At 36.5% G+C, this 20,394-nt stretch overlaps 2 protein-coding genes across 2 annotated transcripts; one reads left to right on the plus strand and one right to left on the minus strand.

Moving 5' to 3' along the window:
* Positions 1-211: 211 nt before the first annotated feature.
* Positions 212-5,348, minus strand: rab39ba (RAB39B, member RAS oncogene family a). Its single transcript, XM_051681191.1, has 3 exons — positions 5,001-5,348; positions 3,585-3,811; positions 212-2,461 (listed from the first exon to the last, which is right to left on the minus strand). The coding sequence occupies exons 2-3, from the start codon at positions 3,797-3,799 to the stop codon at positions 2,035-2,037; spliced, it is 642 nt and encodes a 213-aa protein (XP_051537151.1). The 5' UTR covers positions 3,800-3,811; positions 5,001-5,348; the 3' UTR covers positions 212-2,034.
* A 1,528-nt stretch (positions 5,349-6,876) lies between these two features.
* On the plus strand, positions 6,877-20,328 carry LOC127430898 (ras-related protein Rab-38-like). The gene is made up of 3 exons (XM_051681041.1): positions 6,877-7,303; positions 16,978-17,258; positions 19,711-20,328. Exons 1-3 carry the CDS (start codon positions 7,114-7,116, stop codon positions 19,876-19,878), a joined length of 639 nt encoding a protein of 212 aa, XP_051537001.1. The 5' UTR covers positions 6,877-7,113; the 3' UTR covers positions 19,879-20,328.
* The last annotated feature ends 66 nt before the right edge of the window (positions 20,329-20,394 follow it).

Genomic DNA, 20,394 nt, shown 5'->3' on the forward strand with positions numbered 1-20,394 from the left:
TCTGGGTTTTTTAAACTGTAAATATTAATGCCATAAAAAAAAGAAAGAAAAAAAAAGAGCTGTATTGTAAAGATTCCATTGTAATTCATTCATTCTCTCTCTTGTTTTGTAAAATAAAGTGATTATCAGGATGTTTGTTTGTCTTTATTGCTATTGTGTCTTACCAAGCAAAATATATGTAAAAAAAGGGAAACCATGTCAAGGCTCGAAATCTTTTGAGTCACATTTTATTGATTGTTCTTCCATCTCTCTCGCAAGATCAATAAATACACAGTTAATAGTCATTTCAGTCGGTTTAGTGACATTTTATTAGTCTGTAGTCAAAAAAGTACTCGGCAGCTTCTAACCTCAAGTGACAGTTATGAAAGTGGACTTTCTTAAGAACCAATTCAGATATTAAATCTAATGTTGATATATCCGAAAAGAAAAACTTCGGGACATGATCTATCAGTGCTTTACAAATAGGTATGTGGGTAAAGTCGCTGAATGTTCTATTCATGTGGAAAAATCTGTGGTATTGTGATAAGAACTACTTTAAATGAGAGATGGGCAGAAACTTCGAAAAGCAGTTCCCTAGAATTGAGTATTTCCTGGAAGCTTTATTGATGATGATGATGTGTCTCAGATATTTTAATGTAGCATTGAAAGACTATTTTTTGTTAACAGCATTGCTTTTTAGAGATATCTCTGTTTACTGAAACATTTTAAAGATGTGAAAAGTAGAATGGGTAATCTTGAAGGAAAACAAAAAAGTACTCATCACATTCCCAATGATTGGTAAATCCTCTTGCCTCTACAGGCATAATTTGTCTTCATCTTTGTCAGACAACAAGGTTTGAGAGTAAGGAACAGAATTTCACTCCCTCTCGTTGAATTCTTCAACTCAGATGTCACACCAAACAAACAATCAATATGCAGTATACCAATAAGGAATTACAGGAAATTAATGGACGTAACTATTAATGCCACATTCACGTTGTGTCGGAATGACTGTAATTACGAGATAACAACTCAGACCCTCAGAAATTATTAGTTTTTTTGGCAACACTTAAAATGCCAATATGGATCAATTTTCGGCTTTGTTGTTGACATATTTGTAAGAAAAAAGAAAGTGCACAAGATAACTGGCTATAATAAAAGGCCATATCAAACAGAAATACATGTAAACTACTTTTAACTGTTTCTTTTTACATTCACATAAAAATTGTCTAAGCTTTCAGATTGTTTTTCAGAAAACATGAAAGTTTTTTTTTTTATTTTTTTTTTACCATTTTTAAGTCAGAAAGACATAATTACAGTAATTCTGACATGATGTGAACATACAATAAGGAGTATCTTTAGGCCACATCGACATCCATTTTTGTTGCAAAACTCCCCATTCAGTTTTCTTACATCAATGTTGTCCAAAGTATGCAGGTGATATAGAGCGTTTTCAGAGGAGAAAAGTGCCACTCTAGTGTGGATGAGAGGTGTAAACTTAGCAAAACGTATGTGTTTTAAAACTAAAATGTATAAGTGTGGATGTGGCTCAGATGAACACAATAGGAGCTAAATAGGCAAATGAGAAAATTAATGATGTTATGACCGGTGTGGTCCTCCTGTGCATGCTCTGAAACGTTCTGTTTATAAGAAAACATTGATGGGTTAATATTTGGTGTAAACTTTGGACCTGTCTTTGCTCCAAAGGATACTGCTTTTCCCTTGGATAGTGTGTTTGAAGGTTTGAGATCTCCAGTCTGGAAGATGCTGCAACCTTTTACTCACACTGTTCTTACAACACAGTTCTGCTGGTTCCATCTTGCCACAAAGTGGATGAAGATTTGTCACTTAAGTTTAGGTCATTATTTGAATGTGAAGTTCTGAATTTATGTTGAGAATGGGAACTGTACTTGAAGTAATTATGAGAGCAGGAAACACTGGAAGAGTGAAGAAAGTATTTGTAGGGTTGCAGTAGAGGGAAATGTCAAGCTAAGGGAGAAGAACAGCACTGGTTTTGCAGTGAAGAGCCATGATACACCAGCATGAGTCACTTGATCAACAGAAGCAGCGGCGGTCGCTCTTGGTCACCTCCTCAGATGAATGCACCACATTGGGCACAAAACCACTCTTGACTCCCTCCCAACCCTCCTGGATGGTTATGTCCCCACTTTTGACCAGCTCAAAGATATCTCGTGTCAGCTCGGTGAAGGCCCTCTCTACATTTATGGCATCACGTGCAGAGGTCTCCACGTAACGCATGCCATAAGCAGCTGCCAGTTTCTCCGCTTCCTGCTGGCTCACCTGCCGCTGCTGTTCCAGGTCACACTTGTGACCGACCAATAAGAAGACGATGCTGTGTGGCTGCACATGACTGCGCGCTTCCTCCAGCCACTCGTGAACATTCTGGAAGGAGCGGCGGTTGGTGATGTCAAAAAGCAACAGGCCACCCACTGAATTACGGTAATAAGCCCTTGTGATAGATCTAGATCACACAGTGGGGAAGAGCAAAAAATATATGACGGGTGGTGGCAAATATGAGAATAAGAGTGTCAGAGAATGAATAGCTTTATGTTACACCAGAAAAGAAAGTGAATTTTTTTTAATACAAAAAGGCATATTGATGTAATGAACTAATAATAACCTTGAATCACTTGCTATATATGGCTATTAGAACTGCATTTTCCAAAACCAGGTTTCTAAGGGTGCATCTCATCTCGCTCCCTCTGTCTTAAATCAGTATATGGTGAACATGAATTCGAGCACTGGCAAGGGTGTTCATCCACCGAACAGTAAGACACTTATTTCTCAATCATCTGTGACACGATAACGATGTACATGTTTAAACGCAGCTGTTATTAATCAACGACATCGATGTATAAATGACACTGTCGTGCATTTCGGCAGTGGTAGTGGCCTAAAGCACATAACTGGTAATCAGAAGGCTGCCGGTTCGATCCCCACAGCCACCACCATTGTGTCCTTGAGCAAGGCACTTAACTCCAGGTTGCTCCAGGGGGATTGTCCCTGTAATAAGTGCACTGTAAGTTGCTTTGGATAAAAGCGTCTGCCAAATGCATAAATGTAAAAATGCATTTTCAAAACATACTGTGTAATTTTGAAAGATAAATGACATAAAATAAGAAATAAAAAAGACAAAGGAGTGTTTTTTTAATCTTCTAGAAACTCTAAAATATTTAGATTGTTGTTTCCCTTTCATGCCCATTATGGATGAAACATATTCTAAACAACTTTTTTAAAGAGATAATAAATCTGATTTCATAATCTTACAATTGCAATCGTATTTTAATGACTAGAGACTTCAGAAGACCTGACAATGTTTACAGTGAGGGAAAATAGTGAGCAATGATGCTCCCTAGTTTTACGGTGCATTCTGGATATTTTAAGTGAGCGAACATTTCAGTGGACGAGTTCGTGATTGGGATTTCACGACTCCCTGATCAGTGTTCTGACTGCTGAACTAATTGAGCTGATTGAGACACACCCTTAGTTGAAATACAGGAGTCCAAAATGTACTTTTGAATCTTATGAATCTTAAACAATAAGGCCAACACAGGTAAAATGTCATCATATACCACCAGATGTACCTGAATCTCTCTTGGCCTGCCGTGTCCCAGATCTGAAGCTTGATACGCTTGCCTGGTTCAATCTCCACCAGGCGGGAAAAGAAATCCACTCCGACAGTAGGATCAGACACCAGCGCAAAACGTCCCTCTGTGAAGCGTCTGATCAGACAAGACTTCCCCACTGTCGAGTCACCAATGACAATCAGCCGGAACTGGTACAGCCATATAGCTTCCATATCTTACTTAATCTATAAAGGAATAGCAGTAAAGCTGTTTTTGTCCAGAAAAAAAAAAAAATTACTGCCTTCATTAACTGTGTGTTGAATCAAACATGTGATCCACATTTGAGTGATTTTATAGATTACACTGTAAAAATGTGAGGTCAGTTAACCTGCACATGTACTGAGTGGTTTTATTTTAGTCAATTAATTATTTATTATTACTGAATAGACCCGAATACATTGGACTACACCAATGAAGGTCATTTTTAAGGGACAGATCAGCTAGCTATAGCACCTTAACTGCACATGTACATTTTCTACAGTGTATAACCATACATCATCAAGAAAATTGTATCATTCTCAAGAGTATTATTTATCTTTCATTTATTCATTTCAAACAGCCGTTTTTCAAACATTTTAAATATAAGCCAAGGCATACACTCAAAAACTATTTTAGCCTATTTTTTTAAGTTTTATGAATTTCAATTTCACAACAAAATTAAATCTAACCGAATTGTAATTGAAATTTAGCCAAATAAAATTAATGAAACTTAAAATATTTAGTTTTTAAATATATATATATATGTATTTATTTATTTATTTACTTTTACAGATTAGGCTACTTTAATTTTGTTATGAAATTGAAATGTGTAAATCTTAAAATATTTTTTTATTTATTATTAGATAATATAAAGGATTACACTCAATAAAAAATAAGTATTAGGACATTAGCTGGGCTTCTAGAAATTCAAATAGATGTTATGTTAAATTCCTCTAATTTTACGTATGCATGCAAGACCGTTCATCTTTTATAATGGCAGTGCAAGCCATCAATTTAATTTTGTTCATTGCAATTTGCAAATAGTAATCTAGTTGGAAACATTAGTGCCCAAATTGACCAAAACGGGGTTTTAAAATGACTGTTTTGGCCTATTTGAATTCTGAGCGTTTGCATCTGTATCAGACATTTAGGCATTCCCACACTGATAATCGTGTATTAAAATTCCATTTTATTCGGTCAGTTTAATCCAGCCACACAGGCCTTCCATTAGCCAAACCATAATGATCTTCATTACAACATCGCGTTTCTTGGTAAATTATTCCATAAAGCACGAGCACTGTAGGGATTGCTTGCAGGCCTATCAGTCCAATATCGCAAGTTATCCAGAGAAATCGCACTATTAAAATAAACACATGAATATAGTGTTGTTATTACCTCGGTAATGCTGCTCAGTGTCTGACAATAGTAAACCCCATTCTTCGCTTTCTTTCCTTCTGTAAACGTATAGTATAGTGACGTTCCCAGGCAAGGCATCCAAGCACACCCGAATGTTTTTGAGAAAAAATGTGCAACTAGTCCCCGCTTTGAGTGTGCAATAAATAGCCTAACCAAACGAATAACCATACGCGTCTGGGGCCTTTATATCAATACCTAGTTCGTTCAGAACGCCCATAAATTGTTTGTAAATTCGTATCGTTAGCCTCATGAATAGGGGTGAAGAAATGTTTGTGAAAATATGCTGATGAAATGGCAGTATCATCAGCATCATATTGCCTGACTCATTCCTCGTCAGTACCATAACCGTAATAACTGCCCGAGCGGCGCACCATTAGATCGTGTAATACAAAACTAGCTGCGTCGCAAATCTCCGGTCTCTCACTCAACTTAGAGGGAACTTCCGGGAGGCGTGGCACTTCTGAACCCGCCCACTGATGCTCTGAAACTACAGAACATAGCACAAGTATTTTATTAATAAAAGAGTCACAGTGGATACAGTTTATCCGGAAGTGAAATACATGGGATTGAAATGTGGCTTTATTTGCAGATTGTTTTTGCAATATGTTTTTTTGCATAAATTAAATTCGCAACTTGGATGGAAACAAAGCTAATGACAAAGAGCAGCAATTACATATTTTGCTTCAAAAAGAAGATGCAGTAACATGCACAGAGGTTCAAGTGAATCAGTGAATCAGTTATTTTTAACTAGTTCATTTACATGAACCATTTTAATGAACTGATTCACTAAAATAAATTGGACTTTCCAAGCTACATATGGCTGAACTGGCTAATCGTTAAACTGATTTAGTCACATGCACGGAAAAAACAGTTTCGGAACAAACTGATTCACTTAAAAGTTTTGGACTTCTCAACACTACATATGAGAGAGGATGGGTTTAGGTGTGTTTGATTACTCCTTCGACTGTTTCTCATTGTGACGCTATACCACACCTTGTTGAAAAAAGTAACTTGTTAAAACTTTTGTGGAAATAGCTGAATTGCTGTCACACTACTGAAAATATAATAACATTTGTAGCGTTGCTACTTTTAGTAAGTCCACAACACCGAACCCTAACTGTACAGGAAAAGGCTGTCAGTGTCCAGTAAGACTAAATTAATTCAAAACCTAATGAACGTTTAGTTGTATTCAGCTCAGATGCATTGATCAGGCCTGCCGTCCAGTGGACAGTCCGTACAATTCACTTCATTAACTGTTTTACTCTAGATGCTGCTTACATTTCCCAGTACAAAGGGGTAACATGCAGTTAGGTGTTACCTTCAGGAGCTATTTCTACCTGATCTGATCATTGAAGTTGTTATGACAACCAACAACAGCAAAAGTTGAGTCTGAACTAATTTTTACACCAACTAACACTTAAAATGATTGTTGTTCTCCGTCTGGATCGGTAGTTTTTACATGGGTTCTTATGGAGACCCGAACAAGAAAACAGTTCAACAGTTATCAGAACCCTGTTAGCACATGTACATCACCCAAACGTCTTTATAATGTGTGTGTTTACATCTGGAAGACATACATTTTTTAAAGGGATAGTTCACGCAAAAATGAAAATTCTTATTATTTACTCACCCTCATGCCATCCCAGATGTATATGACTTTCTTTTTTTCAGCAGAACACAAATGAAGATTTTTAGAAAAATATCTCAGCTCTGTTTGTCCATACAATGCAAGTGAATGGTGATCAGACCTTTGTAGCTCCAATAAAGCTCGCGCTTTGATTTGTTTCTCATATTTGGCCTACAACTAGCCTACGACACAACCTGTTATATAGGTATATATCAAGTAGGTCGAGTACCGTGTCAAAGTGACATGACGTAATTTAAATCGCAGTTTGAACTGTCGACTTGCATGAAATCTTTGTGCATAAACTTTATGAGAGCGAGCCTCTCACAAACTGTAATCCTACAACAGTAATCAATGGAAAGTAAGCTGCTGTACATGAGTGCACTCGTGCTACAAACTGTACAAAAAGTAGGCTAGGTCAGAGCGTTTACTTTCCGCGTGTGTTATTTTATTTTTTAAAGTTAAGTCATGCAAGAATATTTGTTCAAAGTTCTCGTGATCGGAGATCTCGGCGTTGGTAAAACGTCGATAATCAAACGATACGTTCATCAGATATTTTCGCAACATTATCGCGCAACTATTGGGGTGGATTTTGCTCTTAAAGTCATGAACTGGGACAATCAGACGGTGGTCCGGCTGCAGTTATGGGACATAGCAGGTACGTTATTCCATTACTCTTTGTTGTTTTTATTTTTAAAAGCATTTGAGCCATTGATGTTCTTAATTCGGCTTTAAAATCTTTTAAAAACTGAATTAAATGTTGTTTTCACATTTAAAAATTCACTTTTGAAAGAATTATAGCTATGGCGTCATTTTCATATCACCAAACTTGAATTTGAAAAAGCCTCCGAATTCATGATCACTGTTTAATTGCAGGTCTGCATAAATAAATAAATAACATTTTAGTAGTGGATAAGTATTAAATAATAAATCTAAAAGTAAAAGATATACACTGGCGGACAAAGGTTTGGAATAATGTACAGATTTAGCCTTTTCGGAAGGAAATTGGTACTTTGTTTCAGCTGATCACAATGTATAGTCAGGACATTACTGGTGTAAAAAACAGCATCATCACTATTTGAAAAAAGTAATATTTGATCAAATCTAGGCAGCCATTTCCAGCAGCCATCACTCCAACACCTTATTCTTGAGTAATCATGATAAATTGCTAATTTGGTACTAGAAATTCACTTGCCATTATATCAAACACTGCTGAAAGCTATTTGGTTCATTAAATGAAGCTTAACATTGTCTTTGTGTTTGTTTTTGAGTTGCCACAGTATGCAATAGACTGGCATGTCTTAAGGTCAATATTAGATCAAAAATATTAGGCAAAAAAGAAACCGCTTTCTCTGGAAACTCGTCAGTCAATCATTGTTTTGAGGAATGAAGGCTATACAATGCTTGAAACTGCCAAAAAACTGAAGATTTCATACAAAGGTGTACACTACAGTCTTCAAAGACAAAGGACAACTGGCTCTAACAAGGACAGCAAGAGATGTGGAAGGTCAGATGTACAACTAAACAAGAGGATAAGTACATCAGATTCTCTAGTTTGAGAAATAGACGCCTCACATGTCCTCAGCTGACAGCTTCATTGAATTCTACCTGCTCAGCAGGTTTAATGTACAACAGTAAAGAGAGTGTTGCAGGCCTTGTGGGAAGAATTGCAAAGAAAAGCCACTTTTGAAACACAAAAACAAAAAGAAAAGGTTATAGTGGGCAAAAAAACACAGACATTGGACAAAAGATAACTGGAAAAGAGTGTTATGGATCTTAACCCCATTGAGCTTTTGTGGGATCAGCTAGACTGTAAGGTGTGTGAGAAGTGTCCAACAAGACAGCCGCATCTATGGCAAGTGCTACAGGAAGTGTGGGGTGAAATCCAACCTGAGTATCTGAACAAACTGACAGCTAGAATGTCAAGGATCTGTAAAGCTGTCATTGCTGCATGTGGAGGAATTTTTGATGAGAACTCTTTGAAGACGTTTAAGAAGTTCTGAACATTTTTTTATTTTTTCAAATTGTAATAGTAATTTTACACGTTATTAATGTCCTGACTATACATTGTGATCAGTTGAATGCCACTTTGGTGAATAAAAGTACCAATTTCTTTCCATAGAGCAAAATCTGTACATTATTCCAAACTTTTGGCTGCCAGTGTAAATATATATAGATATTAATTTATTAAAAAAAAAAAAAAAAAAAAAAAAATATATATATATATATATATATATATATATATATATATATATATATATATATATATATATATATATATACAGTTGTGCTCAAAAGTTTGTAAACCTTTGGAGAATTGGTAATATATGTACCATTTTGTTTTTCTTAAAAGATTGCATAAACATTGGTTCAAGATCGCAAGTAATTATATAATTAAACAGACAAAGAAACAAATAACAAGCAATAGAGTAAATAAAAATGAACAAAGATACAATTTCTATATATATATATATATATATATATATATATATATATATATATATATTTATATATATATAGTTGGACAACATGCAGGTACGGAATTCAGTTAGTAATCAGTTTTGCAAATCCTGCAGAAAGACTGGTATTGTTTTTTTGTTTTTTTTGTTTTTTTAACCCTTCCTCCCAAACATTAAACACCCCACCCCACCCCACCACCCAACACAAACAGATACCCCAGTGGTTAAATACAATTGACAAAGACACACAAACAAACAATAAAACAGAAGAAAATATTTAGAAATACATTTAAAAAAAGTATATGTTCAAAAACAAAAAGGCTACAACATACACATTTAAAACAACACGTCTCCCTCCACTGTCCCTCCCCGAGAGCCCTCCAAAAAGGTCACATAGCTGCCCCAACTCCTGATGAACATATCCATGTTGCCTAGCCTTCTATATGACAACTCTTCTCAAGCTGCCACCCTGCCCATCTCCTCGCACCACTCATGAAACGAGGGGGCTCCATCTGACTTCCATCCTCTAAGGATAATCTGTCTGCCCACCATAACACCGGCCAGGATCCAATTCTTCATGTACTTATCTCCTACATCAATGACCGCCCCGTCACCCAAAATACAGAGCCTGGGGCAAAAGGAGTTCCGAGTACCCAATACGTCGGCCATAAAATTCTGGACCTTCAACCAGAACTCCTGTATCTTACGACACCCCCAAAAAACATGGGTGGTGTCTCCATCTTCTAAATGGCATCGCCAGCAGGTGGGTGTGTCCTTATGACCTAGTCTATACAATTTAGAAGGGGTCCAATAAAATCTATGTAGAATCTTAAATTGCATAAGGCGCTCCCTTGCATCTCTAGATGCAGACTTGATGTTTTTAAGAATCCTAGTCCACACTCCCTCCTCCAAAATCAAATTTAAATCTTCCTCCCATAATCTTTTGAGGGAATTCAAAGCTCTGTCCCCCAGACTCTGATTTAGCAGGGAGTAATACACTAATGCCTCATGACCTTTTCCAAAAGCAGTAATCACCACTCCCAGAGTATCTGCCGCACTAGGGGGGTGCGTGCCACTCCCAAAAACAGTGCAGAGTAGGTGGCGCAGCTGTAAATACTTATAAAATTGAGATCTGGGAATTCCAAAATTTTGAACCAAATTTTCAAAAGGTTTCAATACTCCACTCTCATATAGGTCACCGAGTGTATTAACCCCCCTCACAATCCAATCTGACCAACAGAAAGGGGACTTATTAATGCATAGTTTAGGGTTCTGCCATATGCTCGAGGCTACATTTAAATAAATATCCGAATTAAACACACTGGACACTTTTGTCCATATCGAGTGTAAATGCAAAATAACGGGGTGTGATTTAACTTCTCCGATTAATTTGATCGAAAGGCTATGCAGAGGCGAGATAGGGGCAAGAGCTTCCTTTTCAATACAAAACCAGGGAGGGGCTCTCTCATGTGGAAGCGACCAATGAGCCAAATGTCTGAGACAGGATGCATAATAATAAAACAAAATCTTGGGCAGGCCTAACCCACCTTTGTCAATCGGCCTATGTAACTTATTGAAATTTAACTTGGCACGCTTACCATTCCAAATGAAGGACTTCACTATGCTATCACATTGCTTGAAATAAGAGAGGGGGACATCTATAGGGAGAGATTGTAACAGGTAGTTGAATTTTGGAATACAATTCATTTTAATTACATTAACCTTCTCAATCATCGATAAGTGTAATGAAGCCCACCTGCCCACATCATTCAAAAACCTTTTTATTAAGGGATCAAAATTAACTCTGATTAAATCAGACAAATTTGCTGGGAATAAAATTCCCAAATACTTAATGCCCTGTTTGGGCCACTGGTAGGCGCCCGGCTGGAAGGCCGTTACTGGACAGTACTCTATCAAAGCCAAAGCTTCAGATTTAGACCAATTGACTTTGTATCCTGAGAACTTGGAAAAGGAATTAATAATTCTGTGGAGGCAAGGCATAGATCTAGTAGGGTCAGAGACGAATAATAAAATATCATCTGCATAAAGCACACCTACCGCCTTCACCCCTGGAAAATCATCCTCCTTTATTATCGCGGCTGCTAATGGTTCCAGGGCAAGTCAGAACAATAATGGGGAAAGAGGGCAACCCTGCCGAGTGTCTCTATTCAGAGTAAAATAATCTGAAATTAATCCATTTGTTTGTACCGCTGCTACGGGGTGTTTATAAAGTAACTTAATCCAACCAATAAATGTACTCCCGAACCCATACATTTCCAAAATCTTAAAAAGATAATCCCATTCTACCATATCAAATGCCTTTTCGGCATCAAGAGAGATGGCAGCGACTGAAGACTGATCATTCGCTACTGACCACATGATATTGATGAAATGCCTAATGTTATCAGAAGAGCTACGGCCCCGAATAAACCACACCTGATCTATATGTATAAGAGATGTCATAACCTTACTTAATCGGTTAGCCAGAATGTTTGACAAAATTTTTACATCTACTTGGATCAGGGAGATTGGATGGTAACTTTTACACTCGCTTGGATCTTTGTCCTTTTTAAGAATCAGACTGATCCGGGCTTGTGTCATGGTTGGAGGAAGCTTTCCCTTCTTTAATGATTCAGTATAAACTTCTAACAAAAGTTACGTTTTGGAGCCAGTTCTGTAGCATAGGATCTAAAAAATTCTGCAGCAAAACCATCTGGCCCCGGAGCCTTGCTAGTAGGTAGGGACTTAATTACCTCGTCAAGCTCCTCCAATGTTATCTCAGAATCAAGAGCGTTTTTTTGCTCAGTCTTCAGTTTAGGAAGATCTAATGGTTCCACAAAGTTTCTAATATCTTCAGCAGTAGACGAAGACGTGGAACCATAAAGATCAAGATAGAATTCTTTAAAAGCATTATTAATATCAATGGCTGAGGTAAAAATTTCACCACCAGCAGATTTCACTGAGGGAATGGTAGAAAAAGACTCTCTCTGCTTTATATACAGTATCTAGCCAAAAGCTTCCCTGCTTTGTCCCCCAACTCAAAGTATGACTGTCTTACCCTGATTAACCAAAACTCCACTTTCTGTGACAAAATACTATTATATCTGTATTTCAATCAGGTCAATTCTCTGAGGCCATCAGATGACTTACGGTGCTTCAGCTCTGCCTCTGCACTTTTAATATTTCCTTCCAACTCCACAAGTTCTCGTGCTTTGGATTTTTTGATGAATGAGGCATACTGTATGATCTGACCCCTAAGAACCACCTTAAGTGCCTCCCAAGCCACGCCCACAGAGGATACCGAGGACCAGTTGGTCTCCATATAAACATTGATTTCAGTCTTTAACATTTGTTGGAAATGAGGATTTTGCAAAAGGGACACATTAAGGCGCCAACTTTATGATTTCTTTTTCTCTATATGTGGCAACACCTCTAAACTCACCAGGGTGTGATCCGAGACTAAGATATTTCCAATTGAGCAATCAACAACAGATGAAATGAAGGATTTGGATATAATAAAAAAAAATCTATTCTAGAATAAATCTTATGGACTTTTAAAAAAAAATGTATAGTCCCTACCAGATGGGTTAAAAAGTCTCCAAATATCTCTAAGACCAAGATTTTTACACATCCTGTGAAGCATCAGTGTTGCTCTAGGAGGCTTGCACACTTTTGCTTCATTATGATCAAGGAGTGAGTCCATCAAAAGATTAAAGTCTCCTCCCAATATTATATCATGAGGGGTGCCAGCGGCTTGCAACATCCCTTCAAGATCCCTGATCATCAGCGTTAGGTGCATAAATATTAGCCAAAATCAGACTTTGCCCCTTAATTTCTGCTAAAACAATAATGACTCTTCCTAATTTATCATAAAACTGTTTGAGAAATTTGAATTGTAAATGTTTATTTACCAATATAATGACTCCCTTGCTCTTACTTGAGCCAACACTAAAGAAAACATGTCCACCCCATATCTTCCCAAATTTTTCAGCTACCTGCGGGGAAAGGTATGTTTCTTGAAGAAACACTATATCATATTTCTTACGTTTAAGAAAAGAAAAAACCTTCCTTCTTTTTATGGGGTGCCCCAACCCATTCACATTCCACGTGGAACTGACAGATTCACCCATAGCTGTCCCGAAGTAATGTTATTTAACAAAACAAGCTCCAACCGCTAGGCGGAACCAGCACAAAAGGAAACGAAACATGCATCCCGGTTCCTCGATGGTCAAGAGTCAATTCACTTGGAGGTCGCATAAAAGTATATCCCATGATTTACACAGTCCGCCAACTTTTTCAAAGACATCCTTTATGTGGGCATGTAGATATTTTGCGGTCATCCGTAGTGTCTATTCTCAATCTGCCTGGGAACTTCATTGTAAAAGTGATCTTCCGTCAATGCAAAAGTTTCTTTAAGGAAAAGTTTTAATCCACAAAACAAAACAAACTCCAACCACTCGGCGTAGCCAATGCAAAAAGAAACAAAAATGGCACCCAGCTTCCTCCGAAAGCCAGAGTATGTACAGTGAGTCAGTCCACTCACGAGAAAAACACCCAATGGTTACTCACCCATTGTTTCAATAAAAGACATTGCCTGATTGGGACATGTAAATACTTTGCTGCCGTCCCTGGTGTTTATTCTCAGTCTGGCTGGAAACATCAGAGCAAAAGTGATCTTCCGCTGATGTAAGAGTTTCTTGCATTCCTTAAACCGATCGCATTTCTCTCTTGTCGAGTTCGCAAAGTCTGGGAAAAAGAAAATATTGTAATTCTTCCAAGAAAACTTTCCTTTGCTCCTCACCTGGCGCAACATGACATCTTTATCGGATGATTTAAAAAATTTGGCCAGAATCGATCGGGGCCTTCCTCCCTCAGCAGATCTGTGAGCTCGCTCGATTTCCAGCTTGTGGCCTGTTATGTCGAGCAGACTCGGGAAAAGCTCGTCTAGGAATTTCACCATATCTCTGCTCTCCTCATGCTCATGAATTCCAACAATTCGAATGTTATTCCTGCAGCTTCTATTCTCAAGATATTCAAGCATTTCAAGAATACGTTCCAAATCAACTTTGGTCGCGGGCGGATTAGCGGCTAATTCCCTCTCTGATGACTCCAAATAATCGATTTGTTTTTTCAACATCTGTGACTAGCTCAGAGAATTTTTTTTCCATCGCCGTAATCGATCGATGTATTACAGCGAGATCCTCCAAGTCCGCAAGTACCTTCGTCAATATCACCGACATGTTGGACAGTTGATAAGTGAGATGGCATGCTAACTCAAGCAATCCAGACTGGTAATGTAAACAATTAGGAACAGAATGTGTGTTGTACATTCGAAGTTCACTATATTTTCAATCAGCACTAGTACAAATGTTCAAGAGAATATAATTTTATCAAACAGCCAAGACATGCAACACACACTTACAAAATGGGTAAACGCAGCTGTTGTTTCAGTCAGCCATAGGTCTGTATTATTTCACTTATTTACAGTAACAACAAGAGGTAGCTATCTACCTGATTTATATTACCTTGGATGTAATAATTAAACACTGTTGTTCTCTGAATTGTATTTAAAAAATATATTTATCTATATATATATCTATATCTATATTTATATATATATACAGTTGTGCTCAAAAGTTTGCATACCCTGACAGAAATTGTGAAATTTTGGCATTGATTTTGAAAATATAACTGATCATGCAAACAAATTTTTTTTACATTTTATTTAAGGATAGTGATCATATGAATCCATTTATTATCACATAGTTGTTTGGCTCCTTTTTGTTTTATTTTTTTATTTTTTTATGGTTTTATAGTCAGTTCTTTATTTCAGCCTTATAATGTGATGTTTATGTGATCAGATGCATTGTACTCTTCTTTAGTAAAAATGGTCACATAAAATTGTAAACATTCCAAATGTTTTTGCTTTCAAGATGAAAGCCCAGACAGGCCTGTGGACGGGAGACTCGATTTGGATGGCGCGGCGGGAGAAGGAACCCAGCGTCAATATTTTTATCAAAATTCTGGATAGTCTAACCTCATATGTATTACATTTGTAGACTACTGATGATTTGTCTGTGACTTATTTATTGTTTATTTTCAGGCAGACCACGTTACCTTCATGATAATACAAATCTGGGCTTCATCTATATTTAGAGAAGTGTTCTGTAATATGTGCATTTGCATTGTACCCCTAACTAAAATCAGACAGCAGTATTCCTTTATAGTTTCTTTTGTCTTGCATGTAATGCATGCGTGAAAGATCAAAATAGAAAAGTGATCATTATGCGAGTCATTTAACCTTAAATGTCAGTCTTTTTGTTCCTCACATTTTAAATATTAACAATCACACACACACACACACACACACACACACACACACACACACACACAAACATAATAATAATAATAATAATAATACAGAGGCCTATAAAGTATTTTTTGTCATATCCTGTAGCTGTTATTAATCAGGTATTATTATATTAATTTCCTTTATAAGACACTCAATAAAAAAATAAAAATAATTCATGGTAATGTATGAGCATATTGACCTGTTACAGGTGACAATACTGAATGACCATGCTGGGGATCTGGGGATCGTGTTATCTGGGCATGTAGGCATGCACGTGAATAATTGTAATTGCCTTTTCAGCAGATTCGTTCAATGTGAATTGCCAAGGAGCAAAGAAAAGACGTTTTGCACATTATTAAAAATGTAGGCTATATATAGGCTATATACTGTATATATATATATATATATATATATATATATATATATATATATATATATATATATATATACATATACTTTCATACATATATATATATATATATATATATATATATATATATATATATATATATATATGTATGAAAAACACAAATCTGCACTTTTGGAAATTTTGACTTTTTACCATAGACGGAATGCACCGAATGACCTCTTCCTACTGTTTGAATTGTGAATCGAAATGACCAATGAAAAGATGTTTAATCAGGCTTTCTGTTTAACAAGTATCTTGCAAGATTGTTTATGAGAAAAAGAGTTTCTCCATGCTCTTGAAAAATGCGTTTTTTGGAGATACATGTTTTTCATCAGACAGCGACGATATATACATTTAAAATTACTTTTTTGAGCTGTTTCCATCACTTTGCGATTGTCCGAGAGAGATGGATTACATTGACGCTCGTTTGCTCTTCCTTGCATTCCCGGATGTCATCCTCAAATTTTGCCACTTGAATTTCTAACAACCTGAATATTGAGACCTGAATTTCACAACCTGAAATCCACACCTTGAATAATAAATACTTGAATTTCACAACCTGAATTTTTTTTAGGTGAATTCACACAAAATATTTTCAAATATTTAAAATTAACAGCAACATTTTTCAATAACATCAAATTACTCTTTTCAAGATCATGAATTCAGAGGCTTTTTCAAATTCAAGTTCTGGTGATATAAAAATGACGCCATATATAACCTTTCAACATAGTTGACTGAGGTTTTTGGTCAAAATTATTTAAGTGATGGATAAATTATATATCTGATAGTCTTGCTTTTGTGTGTTGGTGGACCATTCTTTAAATCTCACCTCTGTATCTCTTCCTGCTCAGTTCCTTTGCTTGAATTATTAGTGGAATGTGAAGGAATGTTTATCTTGAGTAAATCTCAGCTGGTCTCATGCTCATGCTAGAGTCACATGAGAGTATGAGTTAAGGGTCCATAACCCCCCAACCCCCCACCCCGCACACACACACGGACACACTTTATTATTACCGGTAATAATAGTACACTTAAATAGAGATTAAATATATTATGATCTTTATGTCTGAGTAATGTTTATGATATAATTTGCAATCCTGTGTTTGTCATAGGACAGGAGCGCTATGGGAACATGACACGGGTTTACTATCGGGAGGCCATGGGAGCACTTATAGTATTTGACGTGACCAGAGCTTCCACGTTTGATGCAGTATTGAAATGGAAAGATGACCTGGACATTAAAGTTACCTCCAACAATGGCAAACCTGTCCCAGCTGTTCTTTTAGCCAACAAGTCTGACCAATCGCGTGAGGGTCTGCGTTCCCAGATTCCAAAACTTGATACATTCTGCAAAGAGAATGGATTTGTGGGCTGGTTTGAGACATCTGCTAAGGTGAGGGGAGCTTGTTAGATTGAGGCCTTTGGAGCCCGGGGCTTGTTGTCACACTTTTTTTTTTTTTACTCCGGTTAATATTTTTCAGGGTTGGTTTATTTTTGAAAGTCAATTTATGTATTGGCACATACCTTAAATTCTTGGCAACAAAAAAGCTGTTGAACATTTTCACCATTTTTGCCTTGGAAAAAACACAGATAATTGAACACATATTGACCTCAATTCAAAAAATTGTTTTGCTAGCTTCTTTAAACTGTACGTTGCCCTAATCTAACTTAATTATATTGTTGACCATTGAATGCCAGTGTGGCTTTATTGTTTTCACTTGTTTACCCAACAGCTATAGCAAAATATGACCATATTGGAATTTTAGTTTGTAATGTAGGATAGAATTCAAACAAATTGTATTTTGTGTTTGAAACCAACATGCAAAAAGTGAAAAAAGACATTTGTTTAATTGGATTTTTCAAAAACGTATGATTATGGTTCACCCTGTACAATGTCAAGTCAAGTCAGTTTCATTTGCATAGCATTTTTCACAATGCACATTGGTTCAAAGCAGCTTTACTGAAAGTAGTGCATAAGAACCCCCAAAGAACAAGCCAGATTTTACAGAATATGACTGAATGAACCTGACTACATTACAATGTAAAAAGTGCTACCCTGCAACTGTTACCTTAAGAAACTACAGTATTTCTGCTTGATCTAACCCCTAAAATTTGTTTTGTTGGTGTAATCTAAATGTATTCACATTAATTCAGTGATGTAAATAGTATTTGTAATGTTCAAACCAGTTAATTTAGATGTTAAAATGTGAAGCACATTTTTCAGGTTTAATTTTGTATTATAATTTTTTTTTTTACAATTCACTTTTTTATACCAACAAAAGAAATGTTTCAGGGTCAGGTCAGTTAGACAAAGCTCCTTAAGGGAACAATTGCACATTTTCACTATTTATAGTGCAGTTTACAGATGTTTCATACAAGTTTCTAATGCTGGAAATGGTTATTTGTAATTGTAAATGGGTTAAAGCTGCAGGGCCCTAAAAGTCCAGGTTCTAGATGGAACAGAACAGAGGAATGTCATCACAACCTTCCTACAACATGTCTTAGTTTTGACTGGATTATCGGTTCAGCTTCACAGGGATTTTTTGTCTCCGTGATGATCCATTGGTTCTGCTCTAGTTTCACAGACACTGGGGTGATCCAGAAGTCAGGATTTTATGCGAGAATAGCTCAGTGTATGTTTGGATTTAACACCCACAAATACAGCAAGAAAGCATTGTGCTCATTAGCAGAGAGGTCTTTGTTTACCATCTACAGTCCTGCTTTAATGAGTTACACAGTGGTGTGTGAAAGGGGAATGTTGTGCATGTGGCATATGGTGCTATAAACTGGCTCCTGGGATAAATGGGATTATAACACCCTACAGTCTGAGACACTTTAACTCTGGAACACTTTAAATCACTTTATGATTTTGTTCTTATATTTGTTTACCAAACCAATTCAGTTCATTTGCAGAGGCTATCACCAACGTTCCAGTGCAGGTAAAAAAAACAACAAAAAAAACAACTCCAGGCAGTTTACGATTACTTTTACACGTTTTCAACCATAATCTGGCATGGAACTGTAGTAAAGGTTTCTTCATATCTTTACAACTGTTGCATTCATTTTCCTCAGGTAAAAATCACATGCTCTGATTTGAATACACAGCACTTTAAAGGAAGAGTTCACCCAAAAATGGAAATTCTCTCATCATGTACTCACCCTCATGTCATCCCAGATGTTTGTGACTTTCTTTCTTTTGCAGAACATAAAGATTTTTAGTAGAATATTTCAGCTCTGTAGGTCCATACAATGTAAGTGAATGGTAACCAAAACTTTGAAGGTCTGAAGTCTTATGGATTAATTTTATGCAGCCTTTGTGTCCTTTTTGGAGCTTCAAAGTTCTGGTCACCATTCACTTGCATTGTATGGACCTACAGAGCTGAGATATTCTTCTAAAAATCTTCATTTGTGTTCTGGAGAAAAAAGAAAGTGGGTGTGAAAGAGGATGAGTAAATTATGAGAGAATTTTTTTTTTTTTTTTTTTTGGTGAACCATTCCTTTAATTGCACATGCATTGGCCAAAGATAAATATGTGTAATACTGAATAATATGTGACAAAATATGGTCATTTAAAACTATTTCTGCAGTATGAGGTGTGTTCATGTCCTATAATTACACATGAGTGTATATATATATATATATATATATATATATATCCAGTTAAGAATGCATTAGGACAATATTTGACTTTTATTTGAGACATGTGTGTGATGAATATATGTAGTATATATATGTGTGTGTGTGTGTGTGTGTGTGTGTGTACGGCTCTAATTTAAGAGGTGTGGATGTTGTGTGATATAGGACACCCACATTATTTGTTTTCATGTGTTTCATGTTCATTGAAGGAGAATACAAACATCGAGGCAGCAGCTAGATGTCTGGTGGAGCACATTTTAGCCCATGAGGAGAACATCATCAGCGACACAGACCCAGATGTGGTGGCCCTTCCCGGGTACAACAACAACAGCAAAGAACGAGTCCGAGCCAGATGCACAACGTGTTCGAAATCTTGAATATATGAGGTGGATGGAAGATATGAAAATGTGTAGCAATTTCTTATACATTTAAGGGGACTGCCATTTAATGGTGCCAAAACAATGAGGTTTGTTTTGAGGGTGAGAAATGAAACAAAATGGCAAGGAATGTGAAGAAAGATTAGATTTTGCTGTTTATATGTAACATGTATTTGACCCATCAGAGTTTTGTTTGCAGATGAGTGCTTGGCAATTTTATGCAGGCAACAACTATTTTATGTCATTCTAGGTCAAATATAAATTTCGTACTGTTTTGTATGTGAACACGCTGACAGCAGATGTTTGATACAATTTTTGAACATTTATAAAAAAGTTGCCTCTATTTCTATTATTTGTCATGTGAACACACTGATTTGCTCAAGATTTGATGTGTGAATCATCAATGGCCATTATTTTTTAAAGAATGCTTTTGGAATTGAAAATAAAACATGCAGGATTTTCTCTCTTCATACAAGCTCTTGAATATGTTAATGTAGTCCTGGGTGCACAATCCTG

The sequence above is a fragment of the Myxocyprinus asiaticus genome, chromosome 40 (assembly GCF_019703515.2).
Source record: "Myxocyprinus asiaticus isolate MX2 ecotype Aquarium Trade chromosome 40, UBuf_Myxa_2, whole genome shotgun sequence".
NCBI classification, from domain to species: domain Eukaryota; kingdom Metazoa; phylum Chordata; class Actinopteri; order Cypriniformes; family Catostomidae; genus Myxocyprinus; species Myxocyprinus asiaticus.